Source organism: Agelaius phoeniceus, chromosome 22 (genome assembly GCF_051311805.1).
Source record: "Agelaius phoeniceus isolate bAgePho1 chromosome 22, bAgePho1.hap1, whole genome shotgun sequence".
Lineage (NCBI taxonomy): Eukaryota > Metazoa > Chordata > Aves > Passeriformes > Icteridae > Agelaius > Agelaius phoeniceus.
This window is the reverse complement of record NC_135286.1, coordinates 4,003,846-4,022,407: the sequence shown is the minus strand read 5'-3', so window position 1 is coordinate 4,022,407 and position 18,562 is coordinate 4,003,846. Positions and strand designations below refer to the sequence as shown.

Here is an 18,562-nt window from a genome sequence, read left to right as displayed (position 1 = left end):
GGCGCTGCGCTCCCCAGCCCTCCCCGTTCCCGTCAGCCCTCGCGGCGGGCGCGGCGCTCCCGGCGTGCGGCGCGCGGGCGGAAGCGGAAGCGGGGTCGCGGCGATCATGGTGCCGCTGGGGCGGGGAAGGAGCCGCCGCCGGCACCCGGTGAGCGGCCGGGGGGGAGCGGGACGGGGGAGCGGAGCGGGGACGGGCTGAGCCGAGCCCAGCCGGAGCGGTGCGGTTTGCACAGGCACGGGGAGTGGCTGTGCGCCGGGTGAGGGAGCGCCGCGCTCGGGGCGGGACCGCGGCGCTCGGCCCGGCCCGGCCCCGCCGCCACCGGCCGCGCTGGGGCTGTGCCTGAGGGCGGAACGGAGCTCGGGCCGGGCCGGCAGAGCCGCCTGACCCCCTCTCCGCCCATCGTTGTGTTGTAGATGAGCCGTTCCGGCCGGAGCTCGCGGTGAGAGGCGCGGAGCCATGGGCGAGAACAGCCCCGAGGGCAACGCCATCTACTATGAAGGGGAGGAAGACGATTTAGCCCAGGATGAAAATATGATGAGGTTTGCTGACAAAAACGGGCTGGTGTCCTCCTCGTCCGGGACGGTGTATGACAGGACAACTGTGCTCATCGAGCAGGACCACAGCGTGCTGGAGGATGAGGAGGATGAAGGACAGTGCGGTGACCACTTGCCTTTTTTACCCGAGGGTCACGAAGAAGGATTTCATTTAATAGCAGATCATGAAGGGATGTCACAGGGTTACGTGCAACACATTATTTCTCCAGATCAGATTCATCTAACAATAAATCCTGGTTCAACTCCCATGCCAAGGAACATCGAAGGAGCAACTCTCACTTTGCAGTCTGAGTGCCCAGAAACCAAGAGGAAGGAAGTGAGTACCTAAACGTGATTCTGGGCTTTGTGCACCTTAAAGGCTTTGAAAATGGGCTGTTTTTCAGGAGAGGGGCAGCAGTTTTGCTGTTTTTCAGGAGGGGGCAGCAGTTTTGCTGTTTTTTAGGAGGGGGCAGCAGTTTTGCTGTTTTTTCATGAGAGGGGCAGTGGTTTTGCTCGTTTTTGAGGAGTTTGGTGTAAATCTGCTCTGGTTGTCATCCCCAGCTTTGCAGTGTGCTGGGGAGAGCTGTGTCCCAGCAGAGCTGCCAGGGCCATCTCTCTTCCCTCTGACACTCTCTGCTGCCTTAGGAACCTGCCAGAAGGCACTTGGTGACACTGGATGGCAGGAGGGTGAGGCACTGGCACACCTTTGTGTCAGTGATGTGTACCATTTTAGTGATCTTCAGGTTTTCTTCTGCTCTGGTCGTTGTTTTGTGAGTTCAGAGGCAGCTGAAACAACCTGGGATTGGTTTGGATTGGGCACATTTTCAAGAAAAGCACATTCAGGTCACAGTTAAGGGCCAGGCCATTGCTGGGAGCTGGAGTACCACATGTAAGATGCCAAATTTTAAATTATTTGTAGTTTTATTGTGTCACAGGGAGATTGTGAGAAGAAGATGGAAGCTTTAAGCTGATGTGTTTTGAAAGCTCAGGTCAGGCTGCATGGTTAAAATGGAGTTTGCTTTTAATTCTTTTTCCCTAATGAATTTTGTCTGGATCCACAGTGTGGATTGTCCTGGGTCTCTTCTTTTTGAGTTTGCTCTTAGAATTCACTAGGGAAACAGAATTATTTGGATTCACAGTGGGGATGGCTTGTCCTGGGACTGGTTTTTTTGAGTTTGCTTTTAATTCTGTTTCCCTAGTGAATTCTACCTGGATGCACAGTGGGAATTGTCCTGGGACTGGTTTTTTTGAGTTTGCTTTTAATTCTGTTTCCCTAATGAATTCTGCCTGGATGCCCAGTGAGGATTGTCCTGGGACTCTTCTTTTTGAGTTTACTCTTAATTCTGTTTCCCTAATGAATTCTGCCTGGATGCACAGTGGGGAGGGCTTGTGCTGGGACTCTTCTTTTTGAATGCAAGAGCAAATGGAATTTGGTTGTGACACCAGCTCAGGGATGGCCTAGTGCTCCTTCTGTGGCCTGCCTGAGTTATGTGAGGGGTGAAGAGTGCAGGTGGCACAGACTGTGACACTCAGCACAGAGCTGTCACCGTGGGGCTGAGAGCTGGGAAATGGGGCTGGGGGGGTCAGATCTGCAGCTGTGGAGCTTCTAGGCTGAGGTGTGTTCAGTGAGCCTGTTTGAGTCTCCTGCTGTCAGTTACTGACTGCATTTTTTCACCTTTACATTTTAGAGAAGGCTTGTAGGATGTGGAATTTCCTAGTGAAATGCTTTAGATGAATTTATTTTCCATTTCTGGAGTTGATTTCCCAGAGCAGAGGGCAGTGACACCATAATGTGGAAGCAGTGGCACTGAGCACATGTGAAAGGCCTTTTTGGCTGCTGTTTTAAGGGTCTGATAAGTTGTCTGGAGGTGAGGAAAGGAAAGCTCTAAAGCTCCCAAGCATCTGAGTCATCTCTGAAAATTAACAGCTCTGTTCTTTGGTACTTGCAAAATGTCTGCAACAATTTCAACACTTGAAATAATTGTTTTAAAGTCTCAGATTTTCAGGTCAGCCTTGGACATTTATGAAGCTAAAAAGGGATTTTGCACTTTAGTACCTTTGCCTTTTTAAATTCTGTTGTACATCTCCCTGTAATTGTGTGTGGGTAAGAACAATCATGATTACAGTCTCTTATTTCAAACCCAGTTATTTGTTCACTGAAAATGAAGCCATTTAGGGTGGCAAGCTCAGGAAGAGTTAAAGGCAAACAGAGCAGTTAGAGCAGACTTTGAACCAGGGTGTGAGGCGAGGCTCTGCTTTCTCCAGCCCTGTTGCCTATTGCACAACGAGTTTCCTGAGGTGAATGCTGGATCATGTCTCTTCCAGCAGCACCTCACTGTCCCTGGCCAAAAGCCACAGGGCCCTGTCCTGCCTGCCCAGGGCTTGCCCTCTGCTGCTTTGTTTGTTTTCTGTTGTGCCCTGGTGCTGGGGCAGCCTGCAGCTCCCTGTGAGGCTTTCAGATCCATCTCTGGTGGTTTTGTGTGTATGGACAGTGTGCAGTGTGTTGATGTGCTGATGTCAAAAGAGAATTCAATGCTGTGGTGCTTCACAGAAAGGTTTGTTTTGCTCAGAAGGTGGTGATGATGTTGCTGCTTGGAAGGATTTGTGAAATAAAGATTTGGCCTTTGAGGGAGGGAGAGCACTGCAAGGCCATTGTCAGAGTTCAGCCATTAAACTGATGCTGCCACCTTCCCTTCCACATGGGCAGTGACAGCTGGGAACCAAACAGCTTAATCTGTGATTAATACTGTCCTTTTTCTTCTAAACCTAAATGTAAACACCTGGAAAGCTTAACAGAACCCTCCCTTGATTTTCAGGTAGTTCCTGCCTGTGTCAGCTCCCTTGTGTACCATGGGAAATGCTGTGTAAAGTGTTAATTTCCAGCTGCCTTAAAGCTGTAACAAGGAACATTTATTTCAGCCCTGATACACAAATTGTACTGGATCTGGTGATCCTGGGGGAGGCTGATGCACCCTCCTCATGTAATAAAATGTGTTTTCTGTGCTGGTGTTTTCTGCTCTGTGTTTTCTGCTCTGTGCTCCTGTGTTGTGGCTGCCTCAGACTTCCTAACTGCACTGTAACCATGCTGCAGTTCTTGGGTGTTCAGTGGTAATAAATGGCCAAGGATTTCTGCCTGATTTGAACTGTAAATCAAGGGGACATTGCTTAGAGTGAAATTACTGTTTCCTTCTCTGAGAATGCTGAGTGACCAGTTGAAAACAGGAAGGGATGAATTCCTTGTTTCCCCTGGCAGGCAGGAGCTCAGCCTAACACACACACACACACCAAACAGAGATTGGGGACCACAAAATGTTTCCCCTTCCTCCTCCTTGCCCAGTTTTCTATACTAAGCATGACATCACATGGTCTGGGGTATCCCTGGGCAGTCAGAGTCAGCTGTCCTGGCTGAGTCCCCTCCCCACTCCCTGTGTACCCCCAGCCCCTTGCAGAATGAGAAGCATTAAAAAAATCCATCTCTGTGTCATCAGGCCTGTGTTGAGCACAAATCCAGAACATGCTCTATACAAGTGAAGAAAATGAACTCTATCCCAGCCAAACCCAGCACATTATGGTATTTCTGTGCCCTGTGTGTCTCACAGGAGGGTTTAGCATTTTCCAAATAGGAAAGTTGTACTGAGTCAAGGTGAAGGTGATTGCCAGCCTGTTGTGAGAGCAACAAGAGATCATGGATTCAGATACACATAAAATCACTCAGCTTTATAGAATTTTCCTAAAGGAGTCTTGCTGGCAGTTTTGTCCCTTACAAAACAGGTTGGAAGTAACCAAGAAGCTATTTCTGTTTTGTTATGGAGAACTGTCCAGAACTTGATTTATAGCTGGTGTGACTTGCCAAGTCCTCTCTTGTGCTCCTCAATCACTATGAGGTGTTGAGGTTTCTGAACTTTAACAGTCAAATGAATGCCATCAGTCTGGTAATTAATGGTGGAGGATAACTTTATTCAGGCAGATCAGGGGTGTATTCCTTCTGGTTCACAAAAGAGGATGAGATTTCATGAGGTGTCACCACTTGCACAAGCTTCTAAATGATCCCTTGTGCCTGCACCAAATGGAGTTCCATGAGAAGCTGTCCTGGGGATCTCAGTGCTTACTGAGAAATCTGTGACAGCTGTATTTGAGTCTCCTTGTGACCTGGTGTGATCCATTACACTTCAGGCACTGCCTGTTTCAGTAGCCACAGAAGGGAAGAACGAGGCTCCCTGAGGGCTGTTTTGGGATAGAGTGAACTAAGGAATGGACTTAGGTGGATAGACCATGGGAAGTGGTAAAAACTGTTTTGCTCAAGGTGTTGATGGGAATTCAGCACACAGGGCAGTGGGTTTGAGCATTGTGACAGTGCATTTTCCTTTGTCTCCCTGCTCCACAAATGAGTAGCTCTGCAGGAAGCACTGGACTAAAATGCAGGTGCTACATTTGTGGGTAGTGGACAGGTGTGATGGCTCCTCCATGTTCTTTCCAACTGTTTTATCAGATTTTTGGCTAGAAAAATTTTGGATTATGTCTTTCCTTTTTCCCCTTCTGTTGGATTCCTGTTCTGCAAGCCCAGCTGCTTCCCCATGTGCCCCTCCTTCCTCTCACAGCACAGCAGAAATCTTCTTGTCAGAGAATTAAGCAGCAATAAGTTTTTTGGGCAGGCTTTGGGGTCAAAATCTGTTGTCTGACCGCATCAAAGGACCACATCCATGTGTGGATTCCAGAAATTATTAAAAATGATTAATCATGCAGCGTTTTGTCCTTCAGGTGAAGCGCTACCAGTGCACCTTCGAGGGCTGTCCCCGCACCTACAGCACCGCTGGCAACCTGCGCACGCACCAGAAGACCCACCGGGGGGAGTACACCTTTGTGTGCAACCAGGAGGGCTGTGGCAAGGCCTTCCTCACCTCCTACAGCCTCAAAATCCACGTCAGGGTGCACACCAAGGAGAAACCCTTCGAGTGTGATGTGCAGGGCTGTGAGAAGGCGTTCAACACACTGTACAGGTGAGAGGGTGTTCAACACACTGCACAGGTGAGAGGGTGCTCAATATTGTACAGGTGAGAGGGTGCTCAATATTGTACAGGTGAGAGGGTGCTCAATATTGTACAGGTGAGAGGGTGTTCAACATTGTACAGGTGAGAGGGTGTTCAACATTGTACAGGTGAGAGGGTGTTCAGCACTGTACAGGTGAGAGGGTGTTCAATATTGTACAGGTGAGAGGGTGTTCAGCACTGTGCAGGTGAGCTGGTGTTCCAGCACTGTACAGGTGAGAGGGTGTTCAACATTGTACAGGTGAGAGGGTGTTCAACACACTGTGCAGGTGAGAGGGTGTTCAACACACTGTGCAGGTGAGAGGGTGTTCAACACACTGTGCAGGTGAGAGGGTGTTCAGCACTGTACAGGTGAGAGGGTGTTCAACATTGTACAGGTGAGAGGGTGTTCAACACACTGTACAGGTGAGAGGGTGTTCAGCACTGTGCAGGTGAGAGGGTGTTCAACACACTGTACAGTAAGAGGGTGTTCAACACACTGTACAGTGAGAGGGTGTTCAACATTGTACAGGTGAGAGGATGTTTATCACACTGTGCAGGTGAGAGGGTGTTCAGCACACTGTGCAGGTGAGAGGATGTTTATCACACTGTACAGGTGAGAGGGTGTTTATCACACTGTGCAGGTGAGCAGGTGTTCAGCACTACAGGTGAGAGGATGTTCAGCACTGTACAGGTGAGAGGGTGCTCAATACTCCAGGTGAGAAGGCTCTGGCAAATTTTCTTGTAGGTGTGGCTGTTGCTGTTCTGCAGGTTCCATCTGCTTTGTGTTTATGTTTGAATATGATTGTTTTGCCTCTTCCACGTACAGGTGCAAATAAACACCTCATTTAAACCCTTCAAGTGTGGCAATGCTGTCCAAAGGGTAGGATGACAGAACTGTGGTCACTTCTTTGTATTCCAATGGCATTGAAGGTGGTGGATGAACACAGGGGTCTCTCAGCCTTGCTGGAGGACTTTGGAACTGATAGCAGTCACTTCCATGAGCTCATTACCTCCTGTCAGAATATTCTGTCTTTGATTCTGTCCTGCACATCTGAAAGAGTGCCTTGCTTGCCTCAGGCCAGGTCTGTCTTATCCTACCAGTCCTAAGATGGATTTTTTTGACATGTTTTTTAGGTTGAAAGCACATCAAAGGCTTCACACAGGGAAAACATTTAACTGTGAATCAGAAGGCTGCAGCAAATACTTCACAACGCACAGTGACCTGAGGAAGCACATCAGAACACACACAGGAGAAAAGCCATTTCGGTGAGTTGCTGGCTGCTGTGCTGGCTCCTGTGGCTCAGGTAATGAGGCACCTGTGCCAAAAAGCAGCTGGTACTGCTCTGAATGGAGTGGTGATCTCCTGAGAAGTGAGTGAAGGTGGCTGGCTGGCATTGGAGCCTTTTTGTTCTCTCCATTTTGTTCTGAGCTCCCCCAGTTTCCTTCAACAGTGGGTGCAGTGATTATCCTAAAAAGCAAGAATAGTTAAGGTAGTTTTTTTTAACATAAACCTATGCCATGGTGAGCATCTTTTAAAACACATTGCTGCTCTCTGCTAGGGTGCAGTGTATATTCCATGGAGGAGACACCCCAAATGCTGCCTTTGTGCTTGGATTTTAAAGTCCTGCTCAAAGCCCTGCTATGATAGCATGTGTACAGCATGCACAGCAGCTGCTGGGAGATAGCTGGTTGCTAACAGAGCTTAGCTTTGGGCCTGCTTTTTAGAATCTGGGACTACTGCAAAGCATGATTTAAGGTTGTAGCTAATGCATTGAAGGGGCTTGATGCTGACTCTCCTGTGATGCCTCATTCAGGTGTGAGCATGATGGCTGTGGGAAGGCTTTTGCTGCAAGCCACCACCTCAAAACACATGTTAGAACACATACTGGTAAGTTCTATGGGTTTTTTAAAATTTATTTTGTTTAATTGAGCTTATTAAGTTTATACTAACTCTCAGAATCCTAATATGAATTTATAGTTGAGAGTGACACTGAGTTGAGTGGCTCAGGTGACACCTGTGAGGGAGGGAATGGCATCCAGAGAGACCTTTGCAGGCTGGAGGGGTGTGCCCATGTGAACCTCATGAGTTTAAAAAGGCCAAGTGCAAACTCCTGCACCAGGCCAATCCAAACTTTCCATTTATGCAGTTATGTTTATGCTTGACAGGTCTTGAATTCAATGAATGTGTTTTCACAAATGTACCAGTAATGATGCACAAGAATTAAATATTGTGTTGTGTGTCAGTTCCCATGGTGAGATGAAAACACTCACCTGCAGGACTCCAGGAATGCTGAATGTGTGATGGGGCAGAAAATGTTTTGTTTGTATGAAATACTGCTCTGCCAGTGCTTTAAAAGTGTGTCTGATAGGATGTTTTAAAGTCTGATAAATGTGTTCTGTGCTGCCTCTAGGGGAGAAACCCTTCTTCTGTCCCAGCAATGGTTGTGAGAAGACTTTCAGCACCCAGTACAGTCTCAAGAGTCACATGAAAGGTCATGAGAAGGGACATACCTATAATGCACTTCCCAATAACAATGTGTCTGAGGTTAGTGGCACTTCTGCTTAATGTGTCTGTGTTAGGTGGGTATAAACTATACTTTGGGGGAGAAATCATTTGGTCTGCAGCTTGTTCTTAAGGTGTAACATTTAAAACCAGGGTTTTCAAATACTACCTGGGAAGGTTTAATTTTTTTTTTGTTTTCTAAAAGTTGATATGTTCCTATGCTAATTTAAAATTCTGGGTTATATGGCTTTTTTGGAAGTACTTTGAGATGTTAAGAATCCTTGATAGCTGCTAAATATCCTTTGCTTAAAAATATTGTTCCTTTGATTTTAGAACTGAGACTTGGGTCCCATATAAGCAAAGCACAGACTCTCAAAAGTAATTTAAAACATTTCTGACATTATCCTTTTAATACATAATTCAAATTGTTTTCCTTTTTTCACAGGATACAAGTCACTCACTTTGTCTGAGTGATTTAAGCCTCATCTCAACAGATTCAGAATTGCGGGAGAACTCTAATCCAGTGAGTTACTGTCCTGGAATTGCCTCATCCTCGTTGACTTTTGATTTTTGTCCTCCAAAATGTGCAGTGCTTATTTCAAACTGCTATAGGAAGCTCTGCATATGATTTTACCATAACAGTGTTCTTGCTTCTTGATAAGTCTTGACTGAGTTTGGATTTTACATAGAGGAAAATGAGATGCTGAGGAGAATGTGTTGTTCTTTGTGCTGTGCTGTGGGAGCAGGGTGCAGCTCCTGTGTGCATTCTGCTCCTGTGGATGGCTAGAATTGCATAGTCCAGGATATGAAAGGGTTCTGCAAGCAGCCAATTAATGTCTGTTTCTGATGGAGTACTGCAAGAAATAAAGGTTAAACAAAGAGTGGATGCAGAGGAATATATTTTACTTTTGAAGAAGTTACTTATTTTTGTAGGGGTTGCTCATTATGTTGGTAAATTTGATTACAGGTAGTAAAAACTGGGGGTAAATTTACAGCATGTAAGCAATAGGTGTTGCCATTCCTGAGGGTGGCTGGTGCATTGGAGGAGTGTTTCTGACATGCACACACTGCTTGCCTGGGGTTTGTGGAGATCTGAGATACAGCATTGTCTGACGTTTTCCTCTTTGTTTTCTGTTTGTCAGACACATGGACAGGACCTCAGCACAATTTCACCAGCAAGCATCTTTGAGTCTATGTTTCAGAGCCCAGACCACACTGCAAATCAGGATGACTCTCAGCAGACAGGTACCAGTTGTATCTGCACTGCATGTACTGAATTCAGCATTTCAGACTGAAGCTTAATGCCCAGCATAACTCTAAGAAGCAAAAAGAGCTTTAACTCCAGGGTTGAAACTCATTGGTGTTGGAATGCATGGTGTGCACAGACTGAGTGACACTCAGTGATGGGGAGGTGACCCAGCACACTGTCCTGCAGTGCTGGCACTGGAGCTCTCAAGCATCATCCTGTTTTCTTGACCTTGCTGCACAACTGATAAAAGGCTTATCAGAGAGAGCTGATCAGCCTGGTCAGGCTCAGTGTAGAGCCCAGTGTTACCAACTTCCTGAATTTGCAGCTACTTTTAGATTTCACTGCTAGGGTTGTTTTTAAGCACTAATCTGAAGTTAGGAACGTGGTAATGCTTTACTTGGCAAAAATCCATCAGCTAGCTGATGAGTTCATTAAAAAATCAATTCATTGAGACCTAATGAGAAGGGATGTATTTCTATTTTTTCTGTTTCTCTTTCAGCAGCCTCGCTGATTGAAGGCTTTAACGGCGACGCAGACTCGGTGGCTGCGGTCCCGCCCCCAGCAGCAGACGCGGCCTCCTTGTCCCTCCCCCTGGTCCTGCAGCTCGGCCTCCCCGAGCCGGCTCAGGCAGCGCTGCAAGGCTCGGCAGCCCCTGCTGCTCCCTCCTCCATCGCACCCAGCTCACAGCCAGCTGCGTTTGGGAATCCTGCTACTGTTTTACAATCCCCAGAAGTGCCTGTTCCTCACAGCACACCGTTTGCAGCCAGTCACCAAGACTTCCTGCAGCACAGCCAGCCTCCACCACAGCCCATTGTTCAGGGACTGTCAGTGGTAGCTGGGGCTCCTGCCCCGACAGCCCCCAGTGCCACTGAGCCCCTGCCAGCTGTAGTCCAGACTGTGCCTGTTGGTGCAAACCCTGTTCTGACCAGTAACCCCACTATAACCATTACTCCTTCTCCAAGCACCGCCATTCTGCAGCCCAGCATTGTCATGGGAGAGCAGAACTTACAATGGATCTTAAATGGTGCCACTGGTTCCCCACAAAGCCAAGAACAAATGGTCAGTACATCCAGCAGGGCTTTGGAGCTCTTGCTTTTGAAAAGGGAGGGGGTCAAACCTGTAAGATAAACCCCAGGATGCAGTGTGGTATAATGCTTGGCATGTTAATGTGTGTACACATCACCAGGGCAGCCCCTGGAATAGACAGGGAAATAATTAGAGCACAGGGTGCAAAAAGATCTTTTTTTTCTTCTTTCTATTCGTGGGGATTTCTGCCAGCAGGTGTCAGTGTGTTTATCCAGGACAGGGATACACATGGGCCTTAATGTATTGCTTTTAATGCATAGAAGCACAAAAGACTCTAAAGGTTGTGTTTAGGCATTTTTTAATCTCTGTCTCTGCCTAATTTTGACTGATAATGAAAAGAGATTTTCTGGAAAGAGAATGTTTGTGGTTTTCCAGTAAATCTGGATAGCTGAAACTTCAGGAGTTTTCTCTTTGACAATACTGGTGCCACTTTAGGCTCTCAGCTAAAGAGTGAGTGGCTGCAGGTACACAGAGCAGTGTTTAAAGATTCAGTCATTGAATTGTCAAAACCCACAAGCTGAGTTCAACAGCAAATAATGCAGGGGATGTTATGCCAAATCTTTAGGACCACTGAAACAATGAGCCCAGTTTTCTTGTGTGTCTCTTTAGAATATGTATATAGCTGTTTAGAGTTTGAACAACAGAAATTTAATTTGAGTCAATTCACACTTTTTTCTTTTGTTTTTTTTTTCTTTAAAGCCACAAGTTCCAAAAGTAGTAGAAAAGGTGTTTTTTACCACTGCATTACCAGTAGCTGGTAACACAGGTAAGCGTGACACTGAACTAATTGATTGAACAAAGCTGATTTTCTCTCTCCCTGCTGTGAAATGATGTAGCTCCATTGTGTTTTTTCTTTGTTTCACCTTCAGGAAGCCCTGTTCAGCAGATTGGTCTCAGCGTTCCTGTTATCATTATCAAGCAGGAGGAGGCCTGCCAGTGCCAGTGTGCCTGCCGAGACTCTGCCAAGGACAAAGCCACCTCCGCCGTGAAGAAGGAATGTTCCTCACCTGATTCAAAAGCTTTGGAGCAGCCAGCTTCCCAGCTGCAGCCTCAGACCTTTCCTTCCTCCTCTGCTCCTCCTTCTTGTGGGCAGAGCAGTCAGATAGTTAACCCTTCAGACTCCCAGACTGAAACTTTAAGTGCCATGGATGTATCGGACTTCCTGTCCCTCCAAAGCCCTGAAACCCCGTCTAATATAATTCCAATTGAAGCACTACTGCAGGGTGAGGAAGAAATTGGTTTGAATAGCAACTTCTCTAAGTGAAGATGTTCCAGATTTTCCTTTGCACCTGGAGGGTAAAACCCTTCTCCTTAGAAGCAGGAACTGAAGGATCGATTCTTATTCCTTCCTCTTTGGAAGTTTTGTGGCTTATTTCTGCTTCACGGATGTCATCTTAGTCACGTCCCAGGTACATCCACCTTTGAGATTCTATCTAAAAAAAGAAAAGGTAAAAAAAAAAAAAAAAGAAAAAAAAAAGAAATAGCTAAGTTATATATGAACTGTTTTGGCTGCACTGTCTGTCACTTTTGCTTGTCATATGTGAACACAGAAGTTAAGGTTACTCGTGTGCAAAAAGATTTTTAAAAGGAAAAGGGGGGTTACTTTGTCTCCAATTGCACATCACTTACGTTTGGGATTAAGGTACTGGCAGCAAGTGGGTCTTTGTTACAACTTCTTGGGTCTCTAATCTTCTCCTGTCTCTCATGTCTCTACTAACCATGCACTAAAGGGGAGCCCAGGAAAGGAGGCTGTGGGGGAGGAGATGGCATAGCTGGGGGAGAGGATTTATCTGCAGTGTGATTTGAATGTGGTGGTCACATACCTGATGAGGAGCTGGTGCCTGGTTTTGCTGTGTACTGCTGCTCTTACTGAAGCCTCCAGGAGCTTTGGGGGAGTTTATTTCAGAATAGATCTGTTCATTTAATTCCACTAGGACTCAAGTGTGTTGCAGACACTGTGTCACAACATGGAAGCACAGTCAGAGCTGCTGCTGGCTCTGGCTCCAGAGTCTGTTGTCTTGGCCTCTCCAAAGGGTGCAGTGAGTGCCAGGTGTGGTCAGGTTGGTGCCTGCTGCTCTTTTGATTTCTTAGGCTCTGTTCAGCAACAAGTCATCATCCTAACCCTGGGACTGTTGAATCAGGAGCACGGTGCCTTTGCTGGTTACTCTCATCTTTTGTGAAGAACAACCCTTAAAAAATTTTTGAGAAAGAGTCAACATAAATTCAGTTGGAATTCAGTGAGTCTGTCCTTCAGTTGTCTATACATGCTTCTTTTTTTTCCAGTGAGCTATATAATTTCTGCCTGACTCTGCCTCCAGCCTGCTGCAATGCCAGCTTTTTGTGCACGGGGCTATTTGTTGACTAAAAGATGTTACTCAACAGAATAGTTTTTCATATCAAACTGAGAGTCTATATTCTAACCTACTCAGGGTAAATCAAATCCAAACCCCCCCTTCCACCAAAAAGCCTGTAATGTTGCAATAAATGCAGTCTCATTCTAAATGGTTTATTTATGCTGCATTATTTTAAAATATGTAATTTTATAGTTTTTATCCATCTTTCTGGCTTTGGCTGTCAGTTTTCTTGTGTTAAAGGAAAAGAATATTAAATAGTCTTTATTCAGTTTACAGTGTTGTCTTTAGTGAGATACAAAGATAATGACTGTAAGCCAATTAGCAGGGAGTGTCCCTGCACTCAATTTAGGAATACAAACTGTAGTGGATAGAGATCTTTCACTCTTTGTGTTTGATCAGAGCTGCTCTCTGTACCTCTGGGGAGGGGAGAACCCTGGTGATCAGCAGGTGTTCAATCCTCCTGTGACATGCTCAGCGTAGCCTGGCCAGCACTGAGGCTGGATCAGCCTCCTCTCGTGCTGTTCCCTGAGAATGCACTGCCCAGGCAGGGTGAAAGGGGCTGAAGGGAGCTGGCCTTCCCCTCCTGCACAGCTTCTGGTGAGCTGCAGAGGGGAAAGAGCTGTGTGCTGTGAGTGTCCAGTGTGCCAGGAGCACTCAGTGTGTGTCTGTGCCAGGGCACAGAGCTCGGGGCTGCCAGGGATGAACTCGAGGGCATCACACGTGCTGGTGGTGTTCCCTCTGGGTGTGTGTGGCAGGGCTGCTGTGCAGCAACAAGGTTTGGCATCCACACAACAGGTTTACAAAGCATTTCTTGGTTTGTTCCTGTCTTGGCAATCCTTGGAGGGCAGCGAGGTGGTGGCTCCTTTGCTTTTCTCCTCCAGCTTCGTTTTGTGCTGCAGTTGAGTTGCATGGCAGCAAGAACTGATTTGAACACAAAAAACAGTCCCAGGCCTGCATGGTTGGGACTGACCTCGCAGAGGAGTCTCCTGCCAGCTGCTCTGCCTAGAGCTCCACCTGAGAGGGGAGCGAGTGCTGCCTGGGGGTCCCTCTGGTGCCTCTCACTGTGGCCTCGGGCATTTCCTTTGGCCAAGTGCAGCTGTGGTGTTTGAGGGTGAGTGGGTGTGGGTGTGTGCCTGATGCAGGAGTGTGAAGATTCCCCAGCAGTTGTGGGGTTACCTCTGATGGGGGACAAGGGTCCCAGATGTGGCCTGCACTGTGACAGCTGGGCGATTTAGCAACCGCTTCTGAGCCTTCGCAGCCTTCAGGGAGGCTTTTTTACTTTTGCTACTTAGGAATTAGTCAACCTAAAACACTCTTCTGGTTGGACCAGAGAGCATCTTCAGAAACTCTTTTGTGACTGAAATGAGTAGAAGAAACTACCAAAGTCTCTGAACTGGGAAGCTCAATGTGAAGCTGCAGTGATGGGCAGCAGTGCCCAGGGTCAATCTCTGCTGTTTCTCTTCACAGCTACTGGGTTTTTTTTTTTTGTTGTTGTGTTCCAGGAAAAGCACTATGTGCTGCTGATTCTTTGGTGCATTGGGTTTGCCATTGCCCTCTTATACATGCATCAGGCAGGCTGCAATTCAGGTGGAACTGGTTAGAGCTTGTACTGAGGCAGGAGCATGTGATGCTGTGAGCACACGGGCTGTGCATCCACTGTGTTTTACAGGTGTGTGTGCTTTTGTTGTTTATTGTCCATCTGCTTTCCAGAGTGTTTGTGCTGCGTGTGTCTGAGATGTTTTCACATTTGCATCGTCCCCAGTAGTGTGTGATCAGACTGTGCTCCAGGGCAGTCTGTGCCATGCTGGGATGGAAGGAGATCCAAGGGCAGCTGCAGCAAAGCCCTGAGATTCTGCAAGGCCAAGAGATTTTCCTGTCTTGTCCTTGCTGCCCCAGCATTTAGCATATTCATTATTACATGGTTAATGAAAGGGAGAGTTTCTGCCCTGGATTCCCAGAAAAGGGTTCATGTGCTGGAGTCTCTGGGAACAGCATGCCTGCCTCTACAAAGTCTGCATGAACCCCTTTAATTACCAGTCAGAGAGCAAAAGTGCACTGCTCTAGGTCACCAGTTTTGTGCTAGTGGGGTTTACTTGGTCACTCATGATTTCTAAATGGGTGTAGAAGCTCAAATATGTAGAGAGGGTCGAGTTACTGACTTTGGTAGCTTTGGTCACCAAGCAAGGACCCAAGTGAGCAGACTGAAGGTTGGAGAAATTGCTTTTTGTGCTTGTGGGTGGGGGGTGGGGGGGGTAAATCAGCACTGATTGAATGCTGGTACTGAATTACATGGAACAAAGTACGAGTTGGACACTTGTGTAATGCTGAGTGTCCCCAGGAAGACAAGTTTGCAGAACCTCATACTGGTATCTAAAAATGCACTTTAGGTTATTTTATCTTTAACCCAATTGCTGCAATTTCTTTTGTATATACTTTCACAAAGTTTATTTTTGCTCTGAGTAAAAGTTAACAGGGGTGTGCAAAGATGAGCACTTAACTTGGTGCAATACCTGTAGCTAAAGATCCTTGTGCCGCGTGGTCTGTGTGTCTGTCTGACAGAACAGCTGTGGTGGGTGCTGTGCTGCCCTTCCCCCTGCCCCAGACCAATTATGCATCGTTAGCCCAATCTATGCAAATAACCCTCTGAGAGCACTGTGCTTCAGCAGCCTTTTCTCTCACGCTTTCTGGGGGCTGCTTGTCACTCCTGTTGGACATGCTGTGTCCCCTGATGTGCGTCCTCCTTCCCCTGTCCTCGTCCTGTCACCCACGTGGGAACACAAGTGACAAGCTGCTTTCAAACAGGCAATGTTGCACCTTTGAAATTTGTCTTCAAGATGGTTTCTGATGTCCTGTTACTGCCTTATTTCTTGGGGGTGGCATGGCTGTAGCCATCCACGATGTCCTTGAGCTGCAGCTGTTTCCAGCTCTGAGTTAAGCTGGGTCCTTGGCATGGAGCTGACCCAGGGGAGCTGTCCTTGGGGTGATTGGAGATGAGCAGCAGCTGCTGGGCTGTTCTGAGGTGAGGAGCTGGGTCAGTGGGGCAGAGCAGGGGAGCTCTGGTGTCACAAAATCACTTCCACACCAGGCAGGGCTCGGAGCCTCGCGCTGCCTCGGATCCTCCCCACGGAACCGGGCCAGGGTGGTGGCTCTGAAATTATTTGAGATCTGTGGGTGAAAAGTTCTTGGCAGGAGTTCCCTGAGCTAGCTGGGCAGAACTGTTGGAGTCAGTTTGGACTGTAAGGCAAAAAAGAAGAGCATGTCTTTAATAAACCCTATGAATTTCTGACTGCAGAGTTTTTAATTGTATACTATTTTTTCCGTAACATATTTTGGAAGCAATGTCAAGTTTTTATAAATGTTACCTGTAGTCAATTCTCATGGACAGGGCTGAACTTTTAACTTTTTTGTGTCTTGTCTTGATATCTATCACATGTTCTAGAAGTTGGATTCTGTGTCTGCACTGAGAAATGCAAATTAAACTGGATATTTATGTAGTAGTGTACATAGTCTAAGTGTGTGTTTTTGGAACTAGGTGAAACCCCACACCATGCTGCAGTGGTGTGCAAGCTGGCCAAAATTTGGTTCATTATGCAGTGTACACTTTCTCAAATAAATGCAGTTTCTACTTTTTCTTAAAGAAAGATTTTTTTCACATGACCTTTTCCAGCAGACTCGAGGGTGTGTTTGCAGTGCTGTAGTTGCAGTCGCTGGTGTTCCTGGTTTGTGACTCTCCTGTCCTCCTGCTGCTCGGGCTGACCCTGCTCTGTTTTGCCTCACCCAGCCTAAACCCCAGCCTGGCTCCACACCGGGGGCAGCTCCAGCTCCAGCTGAGCTGTTGGGGCTGTGGGGGCTGCACTGCCTGGGGCTTTGGAGACAGCTGAACTAAACCCCAGTTTCTCAAGATTGTGTGTATGGTGATAAAGGAATTTATTTAACTCTGAAACATGGGAACAAATGTGCTTACATTGAGCAATGTGAAGATGTTAGTTACAGGTACAGTACTTCCAAAGGAAGAGCATCTCCAAAACCCAAAAGAGTAAATATGAATTTGTATTTTTTGAAGAATGTGAAATAATGGTGTTTGCTTAATTGCTCATTTTGTATGAAGTTAATATTGTACTTTGAAATATCTGCAAAGAAGTGGAAATTAACCTTTTTGGAATTGAAAGCAATATTAATACTAATGGAATCCTAATTAAATGCTTATTTAAACATTGTGTTATAATAGTTTTTCCTGAGAGTATTCTGTGGGAGAGGAGTGTGAGCATCCCGCCCTGTCCCATCAGGAATAGGAATTCCAACCCTGAAAGAGGCAGCGTTTGCCTTTTCACCCTCTTTCCTCTGCCAGCACTGGCCCAGCTTGGCCGCTCAGGTGCGGTGAGGTGCGGGTGGGAATTGAAACCCAGAGCTGGGGGTTCTCCCATCGCAGCCCTCCCTCCATCCCCGCTTCCTGCTCGGCTCTCTCGGCATCTCTGCCTGCGGGCCGGGCTCGGCAGGGGCAGAACAGGGGCCAGGAACAGCGCAGGGTCTGTACTGAGCTCCGCGGGGTCCGTGCCGAGCTCCGCGGGGTCCGTGCCGAGCTCTGCAAGGTTCGTACCGAGCTCCGCGGGGTCCGTGCCGAGCTCTGCAAGGTTCGTACCGAGCTCCGCGGGGTCCGTGCCGAGCTCCGGCTCGGGCTGGCCCCGCTCCCCGAGCGGCCAGGGAAGAACCAGCCCTGGGGACACACGGGTGCTGGGGCTGTGCCTCCTCCGCAGGAGCACACGGGAGTGGGGAGGTACAGACCGAGCCCGTCTCGCTTTATTCTAAAGTGAATTTATTGCGATAAGGCACGAGCGCGGCGATACCGAGCGAGCTCCAAGGCCACGGCGGGGCAGCCCGGCCGCCACCGCTCCCTGCGCTCCCCCAGCACCGCCCGGGCGTTCCCGGAGCCCCAAACCCCTCGGTCCCTTCGGGGCTCCTCAGGGCCCCGCGCCGCCCGCCGGGCCGGGGCTCAGCGCCGCCCGCAGCGCGGCCATCTCCGCCCGCAGCTCCTCGCAGGCGGCGATGCGGGAGCGCAGCTGCCGCTGCCGGAGCTCCAGCAGCTCCCGCAGCCTCCTCAGGCCGTCCGGGACCTGCGGGGAGACGGCGGGGACAGCGGTCGCCCCCGGAACCTTCCTGGACCCTCCCGTTCCCTCCGTTCGTCCCCTGTCCCCCCGTCCCTTCTCCGGACCCCCCGATCCCCCTGGTCACCCCGTTCCCTCCGTTCCCCACGATGTCCCCGGCCGCTCCCGTCCCCTCCCTGTCCCCCCGATCCCCCTGGCCGCTCCCGTCCCCTCTCCGGACCCCCGGAGCCCCCGGCTGCTCCCGTTCCCCCCTAAACCCCCAATCCCTCTGGCTGCTCCGGTTTCCTCCGTTCCCTCCTGTTCCCCCGATCTCCCTGGCCGCCCCGTTCCTCTCGGTCCCCCCCTGTCCTTCCGTCCCCTCTCCGGACTCCCGGAGCCCCCGGCCACTCCCATCCCCTCCCTGTCCCCCTGATCCCCCTGGCCGCTCCCATCCCCTCCCGGTCCCCCTGATCCCCCTGGCCGCTCCCGTCCCCTCCCTGTCCCCCCGATCCCTCCGGCCGCTCCCGTCCCCTCCCTGTCCCCCCGATCCCTCTGGCCACCCCGTTCCCTCCCTGTCCCCCCGATCCCTCTGCCCACCCCGTTCCCTCCCTGTCCCCCCGATGCCCCTGTACCTCCGTTCCCTCCCTGTCCCCCCGATGCCCCTGACCCCCGTTCCGCCTGTCCCCTCTCCGCACTCTCCGCTCTCCCTCCGCCTCGCTCCGCCCCGC

General features: G+C 48.9%; 1 protein-coding gene across 2 annotated transcripts; it reads left to right on the top strand.

Annotated features, from left to right (window-relative positions):
• Nucleotides 1-55: 55 nt before the first annotated feature.
• On the top strand, nt 56-16,970 carry MTF1 (metal regulatory transcription factor 1). 2 transcript variants are annotated; one of them, XM_054648112.2, is made up of 11 exons: nt 56-148; nt 415-871; nt 5,293-5,531; nt 6,696-6,827; nt 7,376-7,449; nt 7,973-8,106; nt 8,510-8,587; nt 9,207-9,309; nt 9,816-10,372; nt 11,099-11,165; nt 11,269-16,970. In XM_054648112.2, the coding sequence occupies exons 2-11, from the start codon at nt 458-460 to the stop codon at nt 11,661-11,663; spliced, it is 2,193 nt and encodes a 730-aa protein (XP_054504087.2). In that variant the 5' UTR covers nt 56-148; nt 415-457; the 3' UTR covers nt 11,664-16,970. The 2 variants fall into 2 exon arrangements, with proteins under 2 accessions (XP_054504087.2, XP_054504086.2); XM_054648111.2 differs by having other exon boundaries at nt 9,813-10,372.
• The last annotated feature ends 1,592 nt before the right edge of the window (nt 16,971-18,562 follow it).

Excerpts from the sequence above, each read along its gene's own strand:
- MTF1 (XM_054648111.2), top strand. The coding sequence starts at position 458 with ATGGGCGAGAACAGCCCCGAGGGCAACGCCATCTACTATGAAGGGGAG. Across the intron at positions 872-5,292 it reads CAGAAACCAAGAGGAAGGAA|GTGAAGCGCTACCAGTGCAC; the intron begins GTGAGTACCTAA and ends TTTGTCCTTCAG. Across the intron at positions 8,107-8,509 it reads CCAATAACAATGTGTCTGAG|GATACAAGTCACTCACTTTG; the intron begins GTTAGTGGCACT and ends CTTTTTTCACAG.